The sequence below is a fragment of the Heterodontus francisci genome, chromosome 3 (genome assembly GCF_036365525.1).
Source record: "Heterodontus francisci isolate sHetFra1 chromosome 3, sHetFra1.hap1, whole genome shotgun sequence".
NCBI classification, from domain to species: domain Eukaryota; kingdom Metazoa; phylum Chordata; class Chondrichthyes; order Heterodontiformes; family Heterodontidae; genus Heterodontus; species Heterodontus francisci.
Genome location: NC_090373.1, coordinates 90,361,940 through 90,382,932, shown reverse-complemented (window position 1 = coordinate 90,382,932; position 20,993 = coordinate 90,361,940). Strand labels below are relative to the sequence as shown.

Below are 20,993 nucleotides of genomic sequence, written 5' to 3'. Positions count from 1 at the left end.
CGGGCCACCGTCCTTAATTAGATGTGGTCCTAGCAGCAGCCTCTTAATTGACCGCGAACCTGGGTCCTGCCACCCGCTGAAGCGAGGTCACCTCCCACTTTCAGCCCTGGCAGCAAGACCTCCAGGTAAGCAACGAAATCAGCTCACTTAATGGGAACAATATTGTGCAATCTAGAGCAATTTATGTTTAGATCCATGTCATTGTACAATTTCAAGTTAAGAGCACTGTCATTTTATTTTGAGAATTTAAAACAGTGCATAAGACTTCACGAAAAGGAATACTGTAACTTGTAGGATTGCCTTGTACTTATAATAAATTACCACCCAAAACAATTAATCCAGCATAAAAAAAATTATAGTTTCAGTTTAAAACTGGTCAGGTACCATAACAGATAATGTACCATTGAACATATGAAAATACAATGTACAGCCCAGCATGCTCAGTGTTTTAGGAAACCAAGACAACAAAATCACAACTCAGGCACATAAGGTGGAAAGTTTCAAGATGACAAGTTCAGGATAATGTTCAACTCCATTATGATGAACATGTTTTGACTCAAGTTGCAAGCCGTCCAGAGAAGATGCACCAATCAGAACTGCTTGGAGGGTTCTTAATGGAGAAAAGAAAATGCTTTTATGCACACAGCAATTTGTGGAAGGCACTTTTATTGAAAGTTTCCCAGCGATTCCTTCCATTAGCACATGTTCCTGTTAGCACTAGAGAATAGTCTTCTGAAATTTAGCCCGAATGGTAGCTCACCTAGGGTCAAGCACAAGCCTTTTGGCTTTTCTATCCAGTCTCAACCATAGAAAATTGAATGCGACAAAAACATTTTAAGACCTGGTGATTCGCTTTAAATAATAATTGTTTTCAGTTGTATAGGAATGAAAATATAATACATGACTTGAGGCTCTGTGATAAGTCAACAGTTCTCTTCAGTAGGTACAAGAGGGTCCTTGTAGCTAAGTATGTTGGTACAATCCTTCTGTGGCTGTATAGAAGTCTTCCAGAATACTCTGTAAATATTCAAATGTGGGTCTGTCTTCTGGAATCTTTTTCCAGCAGCTCATCATGATATCGTAGAGTTCCTCTGGGCAATGGTTGGGACAGGGCATTCGATAGTTACGGTCTAAATTACGAATCACTTCAGGGTTGCTCATCCCTGCAGAATACAGAAGGACAGCCAATAAATACCTGGCAGAGTAACTGCTCCAGCATCTCACATGGGAAAAAAAAACTATACATCTGAACAAATGTAATTCAGGCTCCACATGTCTCCGATCAGATTTCATAAATGTTATCTTTGAATGAAGGTTGAAAAGCTAGCCCAGAAAACAGTAACCCTGTAGTGGGATGGGCTTCCATCTGCCTGTTTGCCCTTATCTTGACCCTGACCCAAATACTCGAATATTAGGGGCTGGTACCCTTTGAACCCAGCAGGATTTCAGTGCAGTGCATTGCCATTTCATCGAGGTCGGGGTAGGGTCTGTTGGGGGGGTGGGTGGGCAGAGGGTGCAGTAAATAGGCAAGCCAAACCAACTAAAATTCCTGCTCTTAATAGCCGAGTTTCAGGAGTATCATTTCTTCAGATGTTCCAAATGAGAAAACGGAATACTTAAGGATATGAAAATCAGCACTCAAAGTGTTAAAAAAAAGTAACTTAACACCTCTCTGATGCTATTCTGCATGAAACAGTTTTTCTAATTAATTGGTTGTACTGAGTGGGCAAACCTCAATATTGGCACTGTGGCACTTTTTTTTGGTTTCACACAAGTATATTTTCATTATGTTGTACTTGATGCTAAATATGAAGAAAATACAAAGGTGAAACTAAACACATGGTTTTTAAAATATAATTGTATTGCATCGGGAAGTGGTGGGTTGTGGGTTCACACCGGTTACTCTTACCACAGCCTGAAAAATTTATTCACCAATCATTCAATTGATAACAGTAGTGATGCGACAGCTTGGACAGTGTTTTAGACATGCCGAAAAGAATCTGGTCTCTGCTGAGATTGGAGTATCTTTATTTTCTTAAGAACATAGGGAAATGTGGAATAAGGAAAAATCATTTGGCCCATCAAGGTACAGTGAACTCACTGATTTCCAATGAGCAAAAAAATTCTGCAGCAGGAGTGGAGTCACAGAGTTTCTGGGGCTAATGTATTCTCCAATTATCAAAATTATGATTAGACTGATGTCTGAAAGTAATTTCCAATAAATAGTTTGAGACAGGGTCAGACTTTATTCCAGCGACGGATGTCTTGGCAGCGGGCCGGAAGGTAGGGGGAGAACCTGCCTCATCTCTCCATCGGACCCCCGTTGCTATGCCACGGCGGGGCAGGCAATTAACTGCCCTCCATCAAGGGCACCGTCCTTCTAAGGAATGAGCTCCTGTCTCTAGAGTTGACAGCCAATCGGAAGGTCGGCAACTCTGCAGTACCGAAGGTGTCGGAGACTAAAGTAGAGGTGAGAGGGGTTGGGGTCGCTGGGCCAGTCAGGCAGACCCAGGCAACAGGGTGGGTGTGAGGAGGGGGTCTTACCACGGGGGGCAGCCATCACTGTTAGGGGAGCCCTCTGAGGGCCATGAATTACCCCCAATGGATGGGCCCCTCCCACACCGACCTCACTCACCTGGCGGTCTGTCCACGTAGTGGCAGATTCCAGTTATCTACAAAATTGGACTAGAGGTGGGAAGAGACCCTTAAGTGGCCATTAATTGGCTTGGAGCAGGGAAGCCGTCCTCGGCCTTCCCTATGCCAGACAAAATGGCAGGGGCACAGAAAACAGGAATAGCACTCCTTGCCATTTTGTGTGCCCCCCACCCCACCCCACCACCTCCGTGCCGGTCCCAAAAGGCAGCATACAATTCTTCAAAGGAAGTCTAAGCTTTGTTACAGCTGAGCAGGCAGAAGCGAGTGAGGTGCAATAAACAACAATGTCTAAATCACACCAGCCACGTTACATTGCCTGCAGAGAGCAGGGCTCTATTATGAAACTTACATTGTCACAATGAACATTAAGAGGAGATCAGTTGGAGACATTCATAATCATGAGGGGTTTTAATAAGGTATCACAGAATGGTTGCAGCACTGGTCAGTGAGCTGGTAGCTAGAGGGCAAAATTTTAAGATCACTGCCAAAACAAAGCAGGGAGAGGGTATTAGAGTTTTTTTTGACATAGACAGTGGGTTATTAAGACATTAGATACCCTGCCAGAAACAAGAGTGAAAGGCGAATCCATATGGGCTTCCAAAGAGAATGGCTGAATACATGAAAAGGAAATACTAAAAAGATATGGAAAAGGATTAGGTAATGGGACTAGAGGCTGAATATTGGGTTTTGGGTTGGGACCATGATGTGGGGGTCAAATGGGGGGCACAATCCAGACAGTGTGGGAACAGTCATCCAGCAGTGATTTTCCCCAAATTGGCCAATTAGTGGACAGAGGGCAGGCTCATCATCCAATTAAGGACGGCAGGTGGGCTCTCAAAGCTGGAGGGCCAATAGGAGACCCTCTAGCATGGAAGTAGCAGCAGCCTACCATTTTAGGAAGAGAGAGAGAGGGTGCCTCAATCACACATTTTAATCTATGGCCTGAGGGAGTCAGAGAGCTTCATCAAGGTAGTATGGCTATGATCTTAAAACATGCAATTGTTTTTTGGAACACAAATAAGAAATGCTGGAAATACTCAGCAGGTCTGGCAGCATCTGCAGAGAGAAAAGCAGAGTTAACGTTTCAGGTCAGTGACCCTTCATCAGTTCTGAAGAAGGGTCACTGACCTGAAACGTTAACTATGCTTCTCTCTCCGCAGATGCTGCCAGACCTGCTGAGTATTTCCAGCATTTCTTGTTTGTGTTTCAGATTTCCAGCATCTGCAGTAGTTTGCTTTTATTTTAATTGTTTTTTGGATGCTGTTTCAGCTCCAACTGGAGTCAATATGAAACTATTACAGCAATAAAGTCACTTATTTAATGGATCTCACTAGGAGTAATGTTCAGCTGCTCGATAGTAGGATTTTCAGACTGAATGTATACTGTCACTGGTATAATTTCAATGTAAAAAGAGGCCTAAATTAAGCCATAAAATTCCCATGATCCAGTACAATTCCCACACTACCTGGATATGGTACTCTCCCATATGTTACAATTTCTGTTAAAAGTATTCCAAAGGACCAGACATCAGACTTGATTGTGAATGTGCCATAATTAATGGCCTCTGGTGCTGTCCATTTGATAGGGAATTTGGCACCTGTGAAGAAAGAAAAATGAAGATTTTTTTTTCTTTGAATTTTTACCTTTTTCTTCTGAAGGTTTGGACTCATTAGTTCTTCATTATGTATCGGTCTTGCGAGCGAGTGCTGGATGACTATTGAACAAGTTGACCCAAAGCTTGTCTTTATCCAAATTTTACACTCCCAGTGAAGATCACTGAATATTGATCAGAAGTGATAATCCTTGTGAAATTACTCCCTCCACAGTGTATTATGCCAATTAATACAGCTAGAAATAGTTAATAGAGCACAAAGTGGTGTCCAATCTGGAACGTTCCTGGTCTGTATGGCTCAATAACAGCCCAGGACATGAACTGACCCACTGAAGCACTGAGGGGCTTATTTTTTTTAAATACAAATAAATAACAATCATCTTCTCTTTGAAAAGGGTGTTTATCATTTCATTAAGAACACTTTACTGACTCAACCAGACAGTCTGCATCTGATACACAAACACGCAAGTTTTTTTTTGTACTCTAATTTCTTTTTATTATGAAGAGCCTACATTTCCCAAACTATGGCAGTGACAAGATACATTGCCCGTCACCACCACATATTGGAAAATTGTGGGTATGTTGCCTGTGATCATTTGACACATACTACCAGCTTTCTGAAACCTACCCGTGATGTAAATTTAAAAAAAACATTAGTCATAGTGGGTTAATGTTACTATTCAATTAGAATGTGAATGATTGCCTTCATCCTCTTTCTATATAGAAAAAGTCAACTGTCTTGACAAGCACACTTGTCTACTTTATCATTTATGTAGTCTTCACAAACCTGGGGCTGGATTTCCAAAGGGCCACGGAGTCAGGAACCGTTGCAGGCGCAAATTCAAAATCACATTCCCAGAGGTCGTCTCACAATCTCGATGCCTCCGGGAAAGATTGCAATTTTGAAAAGGCCAGAGGGGGCAGGGAATGGGAAACCTGCTCGCCAATTAACGGCCCCTTCAGCTCCTTAAGGAGCTTATTAAAGGGCCTGTCAGGTGCCGAATGAAATTTTGAATCTTTATTTCGGCGAATCCAAACCCTTTCATGACCCAGCTTTTGTCTTGCTAGCAAACCCAAACAGTCTGGTGCTTGTTAGTTCACAGCTGTCAGGTTTGCCGCAGGGCCAAATAAAGTTTATTAGCCTTCGTCTTGGGACTATTTTCTAATGGACATTCTTGCACCAGTGCTAGCACTGGAACTTCATTTTTCCTCCTGGGCCACTTCCATCCCCGGGGACGCTGTGGCCCAGTAAAGAGCTGCCTGCTCTCTTCGGCAAGGCAGTGGCAGCCTGCAACATAGCTGCCGCCTGCCTTTGCCGCTGGTGCCAGGCAGGCAGCTGTCGCCTCCTGAAGACACTCAGCACCACTAATTGGACGTGAGCCAGAATTCATCCGGGTGTTGGGTTCCCGACCCCGATTTGAAAATCCAACCCCTGGTCTCTTGAAATCTTCCTATGCTCCTCTCTCGTTCACTGATCACCTGATTCCCACACTTGTCTCCCCACTCCATTTTTCTTTTTGAAATTGCTTTCCTTTTAGTCTTCTTACTCAGCAGTTTCCTTTCCTGGCCCAGCTTTTGTCTTGCTAGCTTTTTAAGCTTTAAGTGGCCTTACTCAGAACTGTGGTTACAAGGTGAGTTTGCACCTTGTTGCACTGATTATGCTGCCCAATCACTGGCACCACATAGACACCGTGTTTGGCTACACACAAGATATCCTATTGGACATCAATTCATCTGCATAATTTATTTGTGCTACCTCCCTCATGATGTACTAGGATAGGATTATCAGGCACCAGTAGCCAGTTTCCTGCTGTCAGAGAAGGGACATTAAGTACAGCACAGGCTGGGGTAGGGGAAGAGGGGAAAAGGAGAATGGGGGCAGTGCACAATAGGGCCAAAGGACAACAGCTACCATTTTGTTTTCCAACTTTCTCTCCAATGTCTATTCTAAATAGAGAGTGACTCGTGAGCTGAAACAACCACATTATGGGATGGCTTCTTCATTTAAATAGAACTTGAGGGCACAAAAGGACTACCACACAATTTGTCAACAATACTGAGATGCCTCAGATATGTTGCAGGCCTCAAGCCTCCATTTTTTTCAGGGAGTGAACATCTGATGCACCTTAGTGCATCAGACATCCACCAGTACATTATCTACCCCAGTGTCTCAAAGTTTCAAATTTTAAAACACTCTAGAATTGATCCACACAAACTTGGTATGGAGAGAAATCCTTTCCTTGATGATCATGTATGGGAAATAATTCAGAACAATTTCACAGGAAAGCACAAAACCTAGTTAACCTCTGCTACTCAAGTTTCCATTTCAAAGGGTAAATTTTCTGAAACTGTTCTTTCAATGTGAAGCCTTGCGTGACATCAGCGAGGGTTGAAGAATTGAAAATGGAGGTCATTGCACCCACTTTCCAGTATTCCCAACTTTCCAATGAAATGACTGGAAATTCAAAATGCTGAGAATCAATTGCATTAATCTCTGCGACCAATTCTCTGATCTGCACTCTGGTAAAGCAAGATTCCATGCCTGGAGTAAAGTTTCACAAAGGTTATCCTCATATTGTAATGTTCTTTGCCCACTCAATCGCTTATCTCTGCACTGATCATCAGCTTTGGTGCAGATATTAAGCTGTCAAATATCCTAAGAGTTATTTCATTTTTGTTAGGTGGCACAGGAAATCAAAGGGGTGACTTTAACTGGAGCAGAAAACATGCTGTCGCAATTGGCTTTTAATATACCTTTGAAGTTAATGGAAAGGAAGATCAGGTGGGGTGTATAACAGTCATCCAATTTGCGATCACCCACTTTTTTCCACTGCTGAAAGATATAATCAGCCCTCAAGCATCCCAAACAATGGACCATCTGGTACATGTACTCCATATATCAGAAACAGTATTGCTGAAAACAGACATTTTGTCGAAGCTTTTCGTCTTACACTGCGAGCCCGACTGATAATCTTAAATTGGTTGTCAGCGTAATTCTTAGCACACTGAGGATTATTTAGCAAATGTTGTCCAATTGCGGAATCACATCTAATGTTGGACACTGTGTTTTGAGTGTTGCAAGCACGGGTTGGTTGGGTACAGCCTGTACCTTGCCCATTGCGAACAACAGAAGGGACATGTTGTTTGATACGATCCACCAGTCTTTGTGATGTATGGCCTATATACCTAGCATCATTCTGACATTGAAATTCATATATAACATTACTCATTTGTGTGATAGGCAGAACGTTATTTTGGCTTGACAACGAGAAATGATCTGATCAGGGTGGCCATTGTCATGCAGGATGCCTTTGATTCGCCCTATTTCAGCATCAAGCTTGCATGGTGAGCAAATGGCTCAGGCCCTATTTACGAGGTTGCCGATAAGGCCAATCTTATAGCGTGTGGAACTGGAAGAATCCCAACGCGGGTATTGACGAGTAAATGTAGGTTTGTGGTAGACTATGGTAGAGTACCCCTAGCAGATTTCTCAACTAGTACATCAAGGAAAGGGAGCTTATTTGACTGCTCCATTTCAAAGGTGAATTTGAGCGCGGGATGGAGCCCATTAAGACGTGCAAGAAAATTATTACATGCAACTGCAGATTCAAATATAGCAAACGTACTGGAAGCTACATATACATATACAGGGCCCTGTTCTTAGCAGCCAGAAAGAACGTGTACACAAATTGCACCTGTTTCGGCTAAACAACATAAGTGACAGCAATTTGCTGGTTCATTCCTCAGGGCAATGCCTTGACCAATCACAGTCAAGCTGCTTGGTTTAAATTTCAAACAAAGCTTGGCAGTTTACTGTCAGTCACCATAAACTGGTGCATTCTCCATGGTAACGCCTCTACCAGAGTCCACTTGCCAACCAATCAGCACTCTCTTCTCATACAATATAAATTTGGTGCTTTCCCTTACATTGGTATTCTTGCGATAAGTGCAAGATGAAAAGCTTCGACAAAAAGTCTGTTTTCAGCAATACTTATTTATTTAGAGATACAGCACTGAAACAGGCCCTTCGGCCCACCAAGTCTGTGCCAACCAACAACCACCCATTTATACTAACCCTACAGTAATCCCATATTCCCTACCACCTACCTACACTAGGGGCAATTTACAATGGCCAATTTACCTATCAACCTGCAAGTCTTTGGCTGTGGGAGGAAACCGGAGCACCCGGCGAAAACCCACACGGTCACAGGGAGAACTTGCAAACTTCGCACAGGCAGTACCCAGAATTGAACCCAGGTCCCTGGAGCTGTGAGGCTGCGGTGCTAACCACTGTGTCGCTGTGCCGCCCTCTGTTTCTGATATCTGTAGTACAAGCTGCCGCGCCATTATGGATGATCAAAATACCTTCAGATGCATTTAGAGCAATCAGAAAATTATGTCCAGTCTGCCTTTATCCCTGTCTTAAAAAAGGACCATCTTATTACACCAGTATGACATATCCTGTGTTGACATAATCTATCCATATTCCATTACTCAAGAAAGATTGACCAATGATGGGCAATTTTGTGCCCATCCTCTGGAAGCAGATATGACACTGCCCATTTAGCACCCTGAATAATCTTTATGGAGTACACCTTTCAGCCACACAGGTGGAGAGGTAAGTGTGTACCTGTTTTTCTAGGTACACTGCAGGGGACAGGTAATTGGATCCCTGTTCTTAGGCAAGATGGTTAGTTTAGTTCTTTGGATTCAGTTTCATCATAAATTATGCCCAAACTAATAATTTATAAATATAAGAAGGCAATAGGAGCTTTTCCAAGTTCAGATCAGGTCCTGAATTAGATTGGCATTGGGACAGTTAGGTAGACTTCAACTTCCAAACTAAACACTTCAGTCATCCCTACAAATTCCTTTGACACATCATTGGCCTGGAGCAGTGATGAAATAGGACAATGGGAAGTGGAGTTAATGGGACAATGGGGCTAACGAGCCTCTGAAAACAGAAAGGATGGCAAGCGCATTCTATTTACTCAAAGGCCTGAGGAACACATATCTCAATGAGAATGTGTGAATCCAAAACAAAGACTTACCTTCACGTGCTGTGTACTCATTATCTATAAGTCTGGCAAGGCCAAAGTCTGCAATCTTACAAACCAATACATCTGATACTAGAATATTGGCAGCTCGCACGTCCCTGTGAATGTAGTTTTTCCGTTCAATATATGCCATGCCCTCTGCAATCTGAAAAATAAACATTCCAGTATCTAAAAATTGCCATTAAATGACTGTATGGTTCTTAGAATCATTAGTTTTCAATGCTTTTCTTAATACACTGCCAGTCATGGGATAATCTCTTCCTACCCCAACAATGCTGTCAGGCCCATTCCCCTCCATATCCCCTCTTTGCTGAGAGATCAGAAATATACCAGTGAGTTAAACCCACAATTCACACTCCAGTTCTGTCAAACCCCAGGTCCTCCCTCTACAGAGATGCCAGATCAAAGGACACCACATCACCCCCCAGCACTCCCCTGCACAACACTGGTCAAAGACTACGTCTACTGCATCTACGTGAGAGCTCATAGTAAATATAGTTTTCTACAAATTCTTCTGTATGAATTTGTGAAAACATCACTAATGTGAAAATTGTGACACATTCACACATCTGTTACTCTGATCATTTTCACGTATTGTGCTCTTTGGACTTATGTAATGACGTGAAAATTCTTGCATGACGGTCTGACTCACAGTAAGGAACCTTCCTCAGCTTTAGAGATTTTCTTGCAGCTTGATTAAAGTTATCTATTTTACAGTCTCCCACTGTACCTCAGGATTCCTGCACAATGATGTAACCATTTCGTCTGATGAACCTCGATAGGTTGTTCCACTGCAAGTGCACCAACAGTTACTAGTCTCAAATGCAGTATTTCACCAACTCTTGTAATTAACCATTAATAATAATCTCAATCTGTCATATACAACACTTTCAAAGGCAAGGTTTTTCTCCTGAACTAACTATTCTGGAACTCGGTCCCTAACTATGGGAGTACCTACACCACACAGACTGCAGTGGTTCAAAAAGACATTTCACAAGGACAGTTAGGGATGGCAATAAATGCTGGCCCTGCTCATATCCCATGAATGAATAAAAAGAAAATTCATACTATGGCCTTGGTCATGTGCAATGTATTTCCTTTTTACGCCTGGTTCCCAATGGATCTGTTGCTCCATGGATCTCTGGGACTTCATTCATGGCCCACTCAGTTGTAGGATATTCCTAGAACTGGGATTCAACACTGTACCGCTCCTTCCCACTTTCCAATGAGAGAAAGCAAGCACAAACTATTGTGGTGCATACTTATTCCAGTATCCACAGGCAAGTGAAATAGTTTTAAAAGAGCTACCAATCCTATAGTGTTTTTAAAAAAATCCTTTCTTCCTGTGCTGCAAGTGCCTAGCTTCCACTCAGCAATCAGACAGGGTGTCATCTTCACAAAGCCAATGAGCAGAAGGAGGATATATTACAGAAGTGACCAAAAACAGAGGTAGATTTTACAGGAGGACTTAATTTAGATTTTAGAGATACAGCACTGAAACAGGCCCTTCGGCCCACCGAGTCTGTGCCGACCAACAACCACCCATTTCTACTAATCCTACACTAATTCCATATTCCTACCACATCCCCACCTGTCCCTATATTTCCCTACCACCTACCTACACTAGGGGCAATTTATAATGGCCAATTTACCTATCAACCTGCAAGTCTTTGGCATGTGGGAGGAAACCGGAGCACCTGGAGGAAACCCACGCAGACACAGGGAGAACTTGCAAACTTCACACAGGCAGTACCCAGAATTGAATTAAAGGACAGGAGAGGTCTGGAGAGACAAATGGAGTTTAAGGAGAGAATGCCAGATAATGTATCTGAGACAGCTGAAGGCAAAGCTGCTAATGATTGATTGGTGAGGTGAAGGTTGGTGTTGGAGAAACAGAGAGTATGGGGAGAGGGCTCCAGCAGGTTACAGAGATAGGGAGGGGTGAAATGATAGAGGGATGTCAGCCAGGAGAACATTGGAGTCATTCAGTTTAGAGTGAGAAAGACATGAATGAGGGTTTCATTGGAAAATGAGCTGAGGTAGAGGCAGAAACAGGCAACATTATGAAGCCCAAAGATAACAATCTTTGTGATGGAGAGGGTATGGGGCTGGAAACTCAATTTGGGGGTTGAATAGGAAACCCAGGTTGCAACAGTTTTGTTTTGCCACAGCTAAGTTTTTTTGTGTAGTATCTGGTAGAAGTCACTTTGCACTGGCATAAACAGCTTCTTTTCTTGGTCAGGAGATTTCAATACCACCAAAAAACAAATTAACTGTTTGTTTCATTGCTGTTTGTGGCATCCTGCCATTGAAAAGTTGGCTTCTGTAATGCCTATGTAAGAGACATTGCTTTTCTTCCCCCACCCCAGCCCTCCCAGGTAATTCATTGTGGAAATCTTTGGGAACTTTCTGAAAGACATAAGGAGGTATTGTATATAGTAGGTGGCTCACCACCACCTTCTCAAGGGCATTTACTGATGGGCAATAAATGCTGGCCTAGCCAGCAACACACCCTATGAACAAATAAAAAAAATCTTTTGTTGCTGCTTCATTCTTGCCTTTTCTAAATGCTCACTGGAGTAGTTACTGCCTTTCAACCTCTTTCTATAGGTTTACTATGAATATGCTCCTGTTTATTCAAAAGGAGTCAGTTGCCAGCGTTCGCCAGAGCTGGCGGGCAGCCATAAAGGCGGGGCTAAAGTGTGGCAAGTCGAAGAGACTTAGCAGTTGGCAGGAAAAAAGACAGAAGTGCAAGGGGAGAGCCAACTGTGTAACAGCCCCGACAAACAAATTTTTCTGCAGCACCTGTGGAAGAGCCTGTCACTCTAGAATTGGCCTTTATAGCCACTCCAGGCGCTGTTCCACACACCACTGACCACCTCCAGGCGCTTACCCATTGTCTCTTGAGATAAGGAGGCCAAAGATTATTAAGAAGATTCAAAAGCAGAATTATTCCTTACTTAAATCCAAGATATACAATAGCTTACAATAAATTGTAAAAACTCGTCCTGAGTCCAAGAGGTTTTCTGTTGTCACAGCAACCAATTTGGTGAATACAATGGAGTTCTACATTTTGGGCCAGCAGCACTAAGAATTCTACCACTCTGTAAAACTGCTACAAATTACTTCCAAATCTTAAATGGACAATTGCCTACAGTATTTTATTTCTTCACCTCAAGGCATTTAAAAAAAATGTGCTTATCGCAGTGGAAAATGGAAGCAATGAATTCATTTCCTCTGCTGATCTCACAGTGATAGGAGGTAGTGGTAAAACAGCAACAGCATTCTCTGGCTGGCCACGTCTTCCTAAATCTGCATCTTCTTATCTTGCTGACAGCATACATCTAATTTTAGCAACAGTGCAAACTATAGATAGATTAACCCTTTTTTGAATATATACAGCAATTTTAGTACTAGATTGGATTTAAAGTTTTTAGTGGATTCAAGGAGAATTATAGAAATATTCTCTCATTTCTATTTTGCACAATGTTAACCTGTTTAAATTAGTCATTCACCACGAATGTGGGTGTCAGTCTCTCATTCCCATCCTACACCCCCGACTACCAACAGCTGTAATAGTTCACTGATATGAACTGACTCTCGCCTCCACCCTCCACCCCCAGAAACTGACAACAGCTGGAACATGTTACTTACGTGAAATATGTTAAATATGTTGTACTAATGGAAATTGTCATGCTTAAAATTGCAGAGAATGCTGACTACAGGAATGGCTAAAAATACGACTTTCAAAATCTTAGCGGCAACTTACACCTGTGAAGCAGGAAATCAGCCGCAACCAAAAAGAAAACGATACTGGGAGACTTGTTCCCCTCCCCACCCCACAACAAAAAATACACTAAAATAAAAGCAAAATACTGCTGATGCTGGAAATCTGAAATAAAAACAGCACTGGAAATACTCAGCCGGTCTGGCAGCATCTGTGACCTTGCATCAAAACTGGGAAAAGTTCAAAATGTAATAGGCTTTGAGCAAGTGAAAGGAGGTGCGGGTGGGGTGGAAGAAGAATCTATAAGAATATAAGAACTGTTAGGGACATAGAGACTATTTGGCCCACCAAGCCTGTCCATTTTGTTACATTAACCTCACCATGATCATCTTCTGACCATATCCCACAATCCAGTCACCCTTATTTTAAGTTGCTTTGAACAATAGTTCTATTTATGCTGGTGTCTAATTTATTAATGAGTCACAACCAGGTCATTGACCTGAAATGTTAACCCTACCTCCCTCACTCCACAGGTGTTGCCTGACCGGCTGAGTGTTTTCTGCTTTTATTTCAGAATTCCAGAAACTATAGTATTTTGCTTTTTGATTTCATTTCATCATTTAGTATACACAGCTTGATGGGTGGCTCCACTCATCAGACAAGTTCATCTGTCGCCATAAATAATATATTTACACAGACAACAGAAAGAAGCATCAGGTAGGGTATAGAGCAGTTGGCCATTCTGCAACGCCAAGATTACAGTGAAAGTTAAAATTTACCCGCCCCCTGAAACTCACAGAAATGTTAATTTTTCTGTCTTTTCTCTCCCTGTAAGGTGCCTCACCCATCAGTTGCACATTGGGAGAGGGCACATGGGCAGTCCATGATTTTACAACGCAGTTGTGCTTTGGAAATGAACAAGCAGGTGGACTCCAAACCGCTATCGCCAGTGGCTCCCTGGTCTGAAATCTACTTCACAAGGATATGGGCCCCAATACTGACTGAGGCAAGTGGCATAGGTAGGGGACAGAGTTTCAGATGGGAAACCTAGAAGCCCAGGTGTCCCCATATGCTATGGAGTTTTAACCCTACAGTGTGCGACTTTTCTCCTTGACAGGTTCCCAGTTGGAAGTCAGCCTGATTGAAGAGCTTGGCTGCCAGGCAGCAAGAGCTAGTAGGGAGACAGCTGCTACTTACTGGGACTGTGGAAGTGTCCGATCCCTAAAGCTAGGGCAAAGGGAGAGGAATCCGATCCGGGGATCTTTGCATTGGTTGGGTGGGTTCTAAAGGGTGGCTACGGAGAGCTGAGGGTTGGAAGAGAAGCACTCCTGCTCCTCTTGGTCCTAAGTAGTTGCTCTAAAGGCACATAGCTTCTCCCCGAAGCTGTTCTTGCCTCCCTCCAGCTGCTGGGTATCTCAAGCCCACCCGGCCAGGGTTTGGCCTGCAAAGCAGGTTAAGTCAGAGGCTGCCAGCCTCATTAAAATAATCAAATTGCCAAACTGCCTCTGAAGAATGGGTTGGCAGCCCATCTATTGTCCTTTATTTAGTTTATTTATTTATTTAGAGATACAGCACTGAAACAGGCCCTTCGGCCCACCGAGTCTGTGCCGACCATCAACCACCTATTTATACTAATCCTACACTAATTCCATATTCCTATCACATCCCCATCTGTCCCTATATTTCCCTACCACCTACCTATACTAGGGGCAATTTATAAAGGCCAAGTTACCTATCAACCTGCAAGTCTTTGGCATGTGGGAGGAAACCGGAGCACCCGGAGGAAACCCACGCAGACACAGGGAGAACTTGCAAACTCCACACAGACAGTACCCAGAATTGAACCCGGGTCACTGGAGCTGTGAGGCTGCGGTGCTAACCACTGCACCACTGTACTGCCCCAAAGTTAAACTCAGTTAAACTCAGAAGTGGGCAGGTTGGAGATGGATTTGAGATTTTAAATTTTTAAAAATCTCACCTGACCCAAACCCACCTGATTTTGGGGTTAAAATTCACCCCATGAAGTGAGCTTTAATAGATTGCTTCCCACAACTGCATTTTGTGCACACTTAATGCAAAGGCCAAGGCCCAGCTGATGAGAACAATAGTTCCAGTACAGATTCATTCACTTAACTCATCTGCTTGACAGGAAAAACACAGTACACCCCAGCCAATAGGCAGTTAACAAACAGCAAGCACCTGCTCTTACACAGATTTGGTACTCTCTGGATTACTCTCTGAACATAAACAATTAAATATCAGAAGCAATCAGCTTGATACGTGGGTGTCCCATTTATTAAGCCTCAACTATTTTATCTTTTTGTATCAGAGATTGGAAATTGGTCAGAACAGCAGTTTTGTCAATCATTTGGATAATGGTCTCACAACACTTGTCTGACTATTTCTCTATCTTCTCAGAGCCAGGAAGTGGCATTAAACCATTTACAATAAATATTATCTTGTGAATCACAGTGATAACAGGTACAAGATATAATTGTCAAAGTGCTCAAATATTTAAACCTTTAAGCGCCATCTGTTTCTGTACCTCTGTTTGACTGATTAAGTGCAGTCATGATAGGACCTTCGAAAAACAAGTTATTAGTTGCAAACTCCCAGCACTGTCGGTGCCGCAAAACCATAAGGTCAAGTCAGCAGACCCATGCACCTGAAGCACAGTGCTGTTGCCTTTTGCAGTGTGGTAATTTCAGTCTGTGGAGGAGGCCATGCTCTGGGTCAGAGCTAAAAGTTAAGCAAATCTTCTGGAAGTACACCACTCCTGAGGCTGAGCACATCATATAAAATGGGTCCATGATGAATCATGTTATTTAGTCTTTTCAAGCAGGATTCTTAAGGTAGGATGTTAAATTTACTTATGTTAAGGATAGTTTTTAAATATTTATAAAGAAACAGCTGCATCTTCCTATTTGGGAATCTAGACCTCAAACCTGGCCTGAGAGCCCCCCCCAAGGGGTCAGAGACATACCTTGTCAGATGAAGCAAACCTCTTCTAATCCCACACGGGTCCTGACTAAGGACTGAGGCATAGAAATGCTGGCCTTCCAGGGTTCTCAACTCTGGCCAAGTCCCCCTGATGTCAATGGCCTTGTAGAGTCAAGCAGAGGCTCTAGCCCTAGAAGACCTCATTGGTCGGTAAATTATTAGAATCAATTCTGAGAGACAGGTTAAACTGCCACTTAGAAAGGCATGGATTAATCAGGGAAAGTCAGCATGGATTTGTTAGGGGAAGAACATGTTTTACTAACTTGATTAAGTTTTTCAGGAAGTGACCAGGAGGATTGATGAGGGCAGTGCAGTAGGTGTGGTTTACATAGATTTTAGTAAGGCATTTGATAAGGTGCTGCATGGCAGACTGGTCAGAAAAATGAAATCGCATGGGATACAGGGGAATGTGGCAGGTTGGATCCAAAATTGGCTCAGTGACAGGAAACAAAGAATAGTAGTCGACTGACGTTTTTGCGAATGGAAAGCAGTTTCCAGTGGCGTTCCACAGGGCTCAGTGTTGGGTCCCTTGGTGTTTGTGGTATATATTAATTATTTGGACTCATAGAGTCATAGAGTTATACAGCACAGAAACAGGCCCTTTGGCCCATCGTGTCCGTGCCAACCATCAAGCACCTATCTATTCTAATCCCATTTTCCAGAACTTGGCCCGTTGCCTTGTAGGCTATGGCATTTCAAGTGCTCATCTAAATACTTTTTAAATGTTGTGAGGGTTCCTGCCTCTACCACCTCTTCAGGCAGTGTGTTCCAGATTCAAACCAACCTCTGGGTGAAATTTTTTTTTCTCAAATCCCCTCTAAACCTCCTGCCCCTTGCCTTAAATCTATGCCCCCTAGTTATTGACACCTCCACTAAAGGAAAAGGTTTCTTCCTATCTACCATATCTATGCGGCTCATAATTTTGTAAACCTCAATCAGGACCCTCTCAGCCTTCTCTGCTCGAAGGAAAACAACCCTAGCCTATTCAGTCCCTCTTCATAGCTGAAATGCTCCAGCCCAGGCAACATGCTATAGCATCTCCTCTGCACCCTCTCCAGTGCAACCACATCCTTCATATAGTGTGGTGCCCAGAACTGTACACAGTACTCCCGCTGTGGCCTAACTAGCGTCTTATGCAGCTCCATCGTAATCTCCCCGCTCTTATATTCTATGCCTCGGCTAATAAAGGCAAGTATCCCATATGCCTTCCTAACCACCTTATCTACCTGAGCTGCTGCCTTCAGTGATCTATGGACAAGTACACCAAGGTCCCTCTGACCTTTGTACTTCCTACCACCCATTGTATATTCCCTGGTCTTGTTAATCCTCCCAAAATGCATCACCGAACACTTCTCAGGATTAAATTCCATTTGCCACTGCTCTGCCCATCTTACCAGCCCATCTACATTATCCTGCAATCTAAGGCTTTCCTCCTCACTATTTACGACACCATCAATTGTCGTGTCATTTGTGAACTTACTGATCATATCTCCTATATTCACGTCTAAATCATTAATGTACACTACAAACAGCAAGGGTCCCAGCATCGATCACTAAGGTACACCACTGGTCACAGGCTTCCACTCACAAAAACAACCCTTGACCATTACCCTCTGCCTCCTGCACTAAGGCAGTTTTGGATCCAATTTGCCAAATTGCCCTGGATCCCATAGGCTCTGACCTTCTTAACCAATCTCCCATGCGGGACCTTATAAAAAGCCTTACTGAAGTTCATGTAGACTACATCAACTGCTTTACCCTCATCTACACATCGAGTCACCGCCTCGAAAAATTCAATCCAGTTTGTTAGACACGATCTCCCCCTGACAAAGCCATGCTGACTATCCTTGATTAATCCCTGCCTCTCCAAGCAGAGATTAATCCTGTCCCTCAGAATTTTTTCCAATAGTTTCTCAACCACTGATGTTAGACTCACCGGCCTGTAATTACCTGGTTTATCCCTGCTACCCTTCTTGAATAATGGTACCACATTCGCTGTCCTCCAGTCCTCTGGCACCTCTCCTGTGGCCACAGAGGATTTGAAAATTTGTGTCAGAGCCCCTGCTATCTCCTCCCTTGCCTCACATAACAGCCTGGGATACATCTCATCTGGGCCTGGGGATTTAACCACTATTAAGCCCACTAAAACTGCTAATACTTCCTCCCTTTCAATGCTAATTTATTTGAGTCGATCACAATCCCCCTCCCTGATCTCTACACCTACATTGTCCTTCTCCATAGTGAACACAGATGAAAAGTAATCATTTAAAACCACCCTATGTCCTCCGACTCCACACACAGATTGCCACTTTGGGCCCTACTCTTTCCCTGGTTATCCTCTTGCCCTTAATATACTTATAAAACGTCTTGGGATTTTCCTTTATCTTGACTGCCAGTGTTTTTTCATGTCCCCTCTTCGCTCTCCTAATTACTTTTTTATGTACCCCCTTACACTTTCTATACTCATCTAGGGCCTCCGCTGTTTTCAGCCCTCTGAATCTGCCATAAGCCTCCTTTTTTTCCCTTACCAATCCTCTAAATCCCTTGACATCCAGGGTTCCCTGGACTTCTCTACCAATATCCATTATAAGCCCACTGACTCCCACAGCTACCTCGACTACACTTCTTCACACCCTACCTCCTGTAAGGACTCCATTCCATTCTCCCAGTTTCTCCGTCTCCGACGCATCTGCTCTGATGATGCTACCTTCCATGACGGTGCTTCTGATATGACCTCCTTTTTCCTCAACCGAGGATTTCCCCCCACTGTGGTTGACAGGGCCCTCAACCGTATCCGACCCATTCCCCGCACCTCTACCCTCACCCCTTCCCCTCCCTCCCAGAACCGTGACAGGGTTCCCCTTGTCCTCACTTTTCATCCCACCAGCCTCCATATCCAAAGGATCATCCTCCGCCATTTTCGCCACCTCCAGCGTGATGCCACTACCAGTCGCATCTTCCCCTCCCTTCCCCTGTCAGCATTCCGAAGGGATCGTTCCCTCCGCGACACCCTGGTCCACTCCTCCATTACCCCCACCACCTCGTCCCCGTCCTAGGGCACCTTCCCTTGCAATCGCAGGAGGTGTAATACCTGCCCATTTACCTCCTCTCTCCTCACTATCCCAGGCCCCAAACACTCCTTTCAGGTGAAGCAGCGATTTACTTGTACTTCTTTCAATGTAGTATACTGTATTCGCTGCTCACAGTGTGGTCTCCTCTACACTGGGGAGACCAAGCGCAGACTGGGTGACCGCTTTGCGGAATATCTCCGCTCAGTCCGCAAGCAGGACCCTGAGCTTCCGGTTGCTTGCCATTTCAACACTCCCCCCTGCTCTCATGCTCACATCTCTGTCCTGGGATTGCTGCAGTGTTCCAGTGAACATCAACGCAAGCTCGAGGAACAGCATCTCATCTACCGATTAGGCACACTACAGCCTGCCGGACTGAACATTGAGTTCAATAATTTCAGAGCATGACAGCCCCCCACTTTGCTTTCATTTTTAGTCATTTTTAGTTATTTTTTCTTCCTTTTTTTCACATTCCTTTTTACATTTTTTACAATCTTTTTTTGCATTTATTTCATTTCATCTTAGTTCGTTCAGTTTGCTTACCCACTGTTTTTTTCAGGTTGTTTTTCTTCAGGTTTCCACTTGCTGCTGTTCAATATTCAGTGTATTCACACCTAATCTATACTAATGCTTTGTCTTTCAACACACCATTAACATATTGTTTGCCTTTGCTCCGGGACCTTTTGGTCAGCTATGTGGCCTGGTCCAATCTGCACCTTCTCCTTTGTTATCTCTTGCCCAACCCCCACCTCACTTGTTTATAATCTGTGACTTTTCTAATATTTGTCAGTTCCGAAGAAGGGTCGCTGACCCGAAACGTTAACTCTGCTTCTCTTTCCACAGATGCTGCCAGACCTGCTGAGTGATTCCAGCATTTCTTGTTTTTGTTTCAGATTTCCAGCATCCGCAGTATTTTGCTTTTATTCCCTGGACTTATTGGTCCTACCCTTCACCTTCACGGGAACATGATGGCCCTGAACCCTCACTATTTCCTTTTTGAATGACTCCCACTGGTCTGATGTAGACTTTCGTACAAGTAACTGCTCCCAGTCCACTTTGGCCAGATCCTGCTTTATCATATTGAAATTGGCCTTTCCCCAATTCAGTACCTTTATTTCTGGTCCATCTTTGTCCTTTTCCATAACTACCTTAAATCTTACAGAGTTATGGTCACTATCCCCAAAATGCCCCCCCACTGACACTTCTACCACTTGTCTGGCCTCATTCCCTAGGATTAGGTCCAGTAACGCCCCTTCTCCTGTAGGACTTTCTACATGCTGACTCAAAAAGCTCTCTTGTATGCACTTTAAGAATTCCGCCCCCTTTAAGCCTTTTGCACTAAGACTATCCCAGTTAATATTGGGGAAGTTGAAATCCCCTACTATTATTACCATATTTTTACACCTCTGAGATTTGTCTACATATCTGCTCCTCTATCTCTCCTTAACTGTTTGGAGGCCTGTAGTACACTCCCAGTCAAATGATTGCCCCCTTTTTGTTTTTGTTCTACCCATATGGCTTCATTTGAGGAACCTTCTAAGATATCATCCCTCCTCACTGCAGTAATTGACTCCTTGATCAATAGTGCAATGCCACCTCCTCTTATACACCACCACCGCCCCTCCCCCCCCCCCCCCCCCCACAGGCCCTGACGATTCTATATCCTGGAATTTTGAGCTGCCAGTCCTGCCCTCCCTCAACCATGTCTCTGTGATAGCAATAATATCATATTCCCATGTGTTAATCAATGTCCTCAATTCACCTTCCAACCTCATAGTCCCGCAACCCCGGACAGCCCGCTTCTACCTCCTTCCCAAAATCCACAAACAGGACTGTCCCAGCAGACTCATTGTTTCAGCCTGTTCCTGCCCTAC

The 20,993-nt window shown here is 43.6% G+C and overlaps 1 protein-coding gene across 3 annotated transcripts in view; it reads right to left on the bottom strand.

Moving 5' to 3' along the window:
• Positions 1-847: 847 nt before the first annotated feature.
• The window catches only part of LOC137358266 (proto-oncogene tyrosine-protein kinase LCK-like), a 134,116-nt gene continuing 113,970 nt past the window's right edge, over positions 848-20,993 (bottom strand). For all 3 annotated transcript variants that reach the window (XM_068024173.1, XM_068024181.1, XM_068024191.1), the window contains exons 11-13: positions 9,319-9,469; positions 4,121-4,252; positions 848-1,163 (exon numbers count right to left, since the gene is read on the bottom strand). In XM_068024173.1, coding sequence (XP_067880274.1) covers positions 964-1,163; positions 4,121-4,252; positions 9,319-9,469 — 483 coding nt within the window. In that variant the 3' untranslated portion in view covers positions 848-963. The remainder of the gene's footprint in view (positions 1,164-4,120; positions 4,253-9,318; positions 9,470-20,993) is intronic.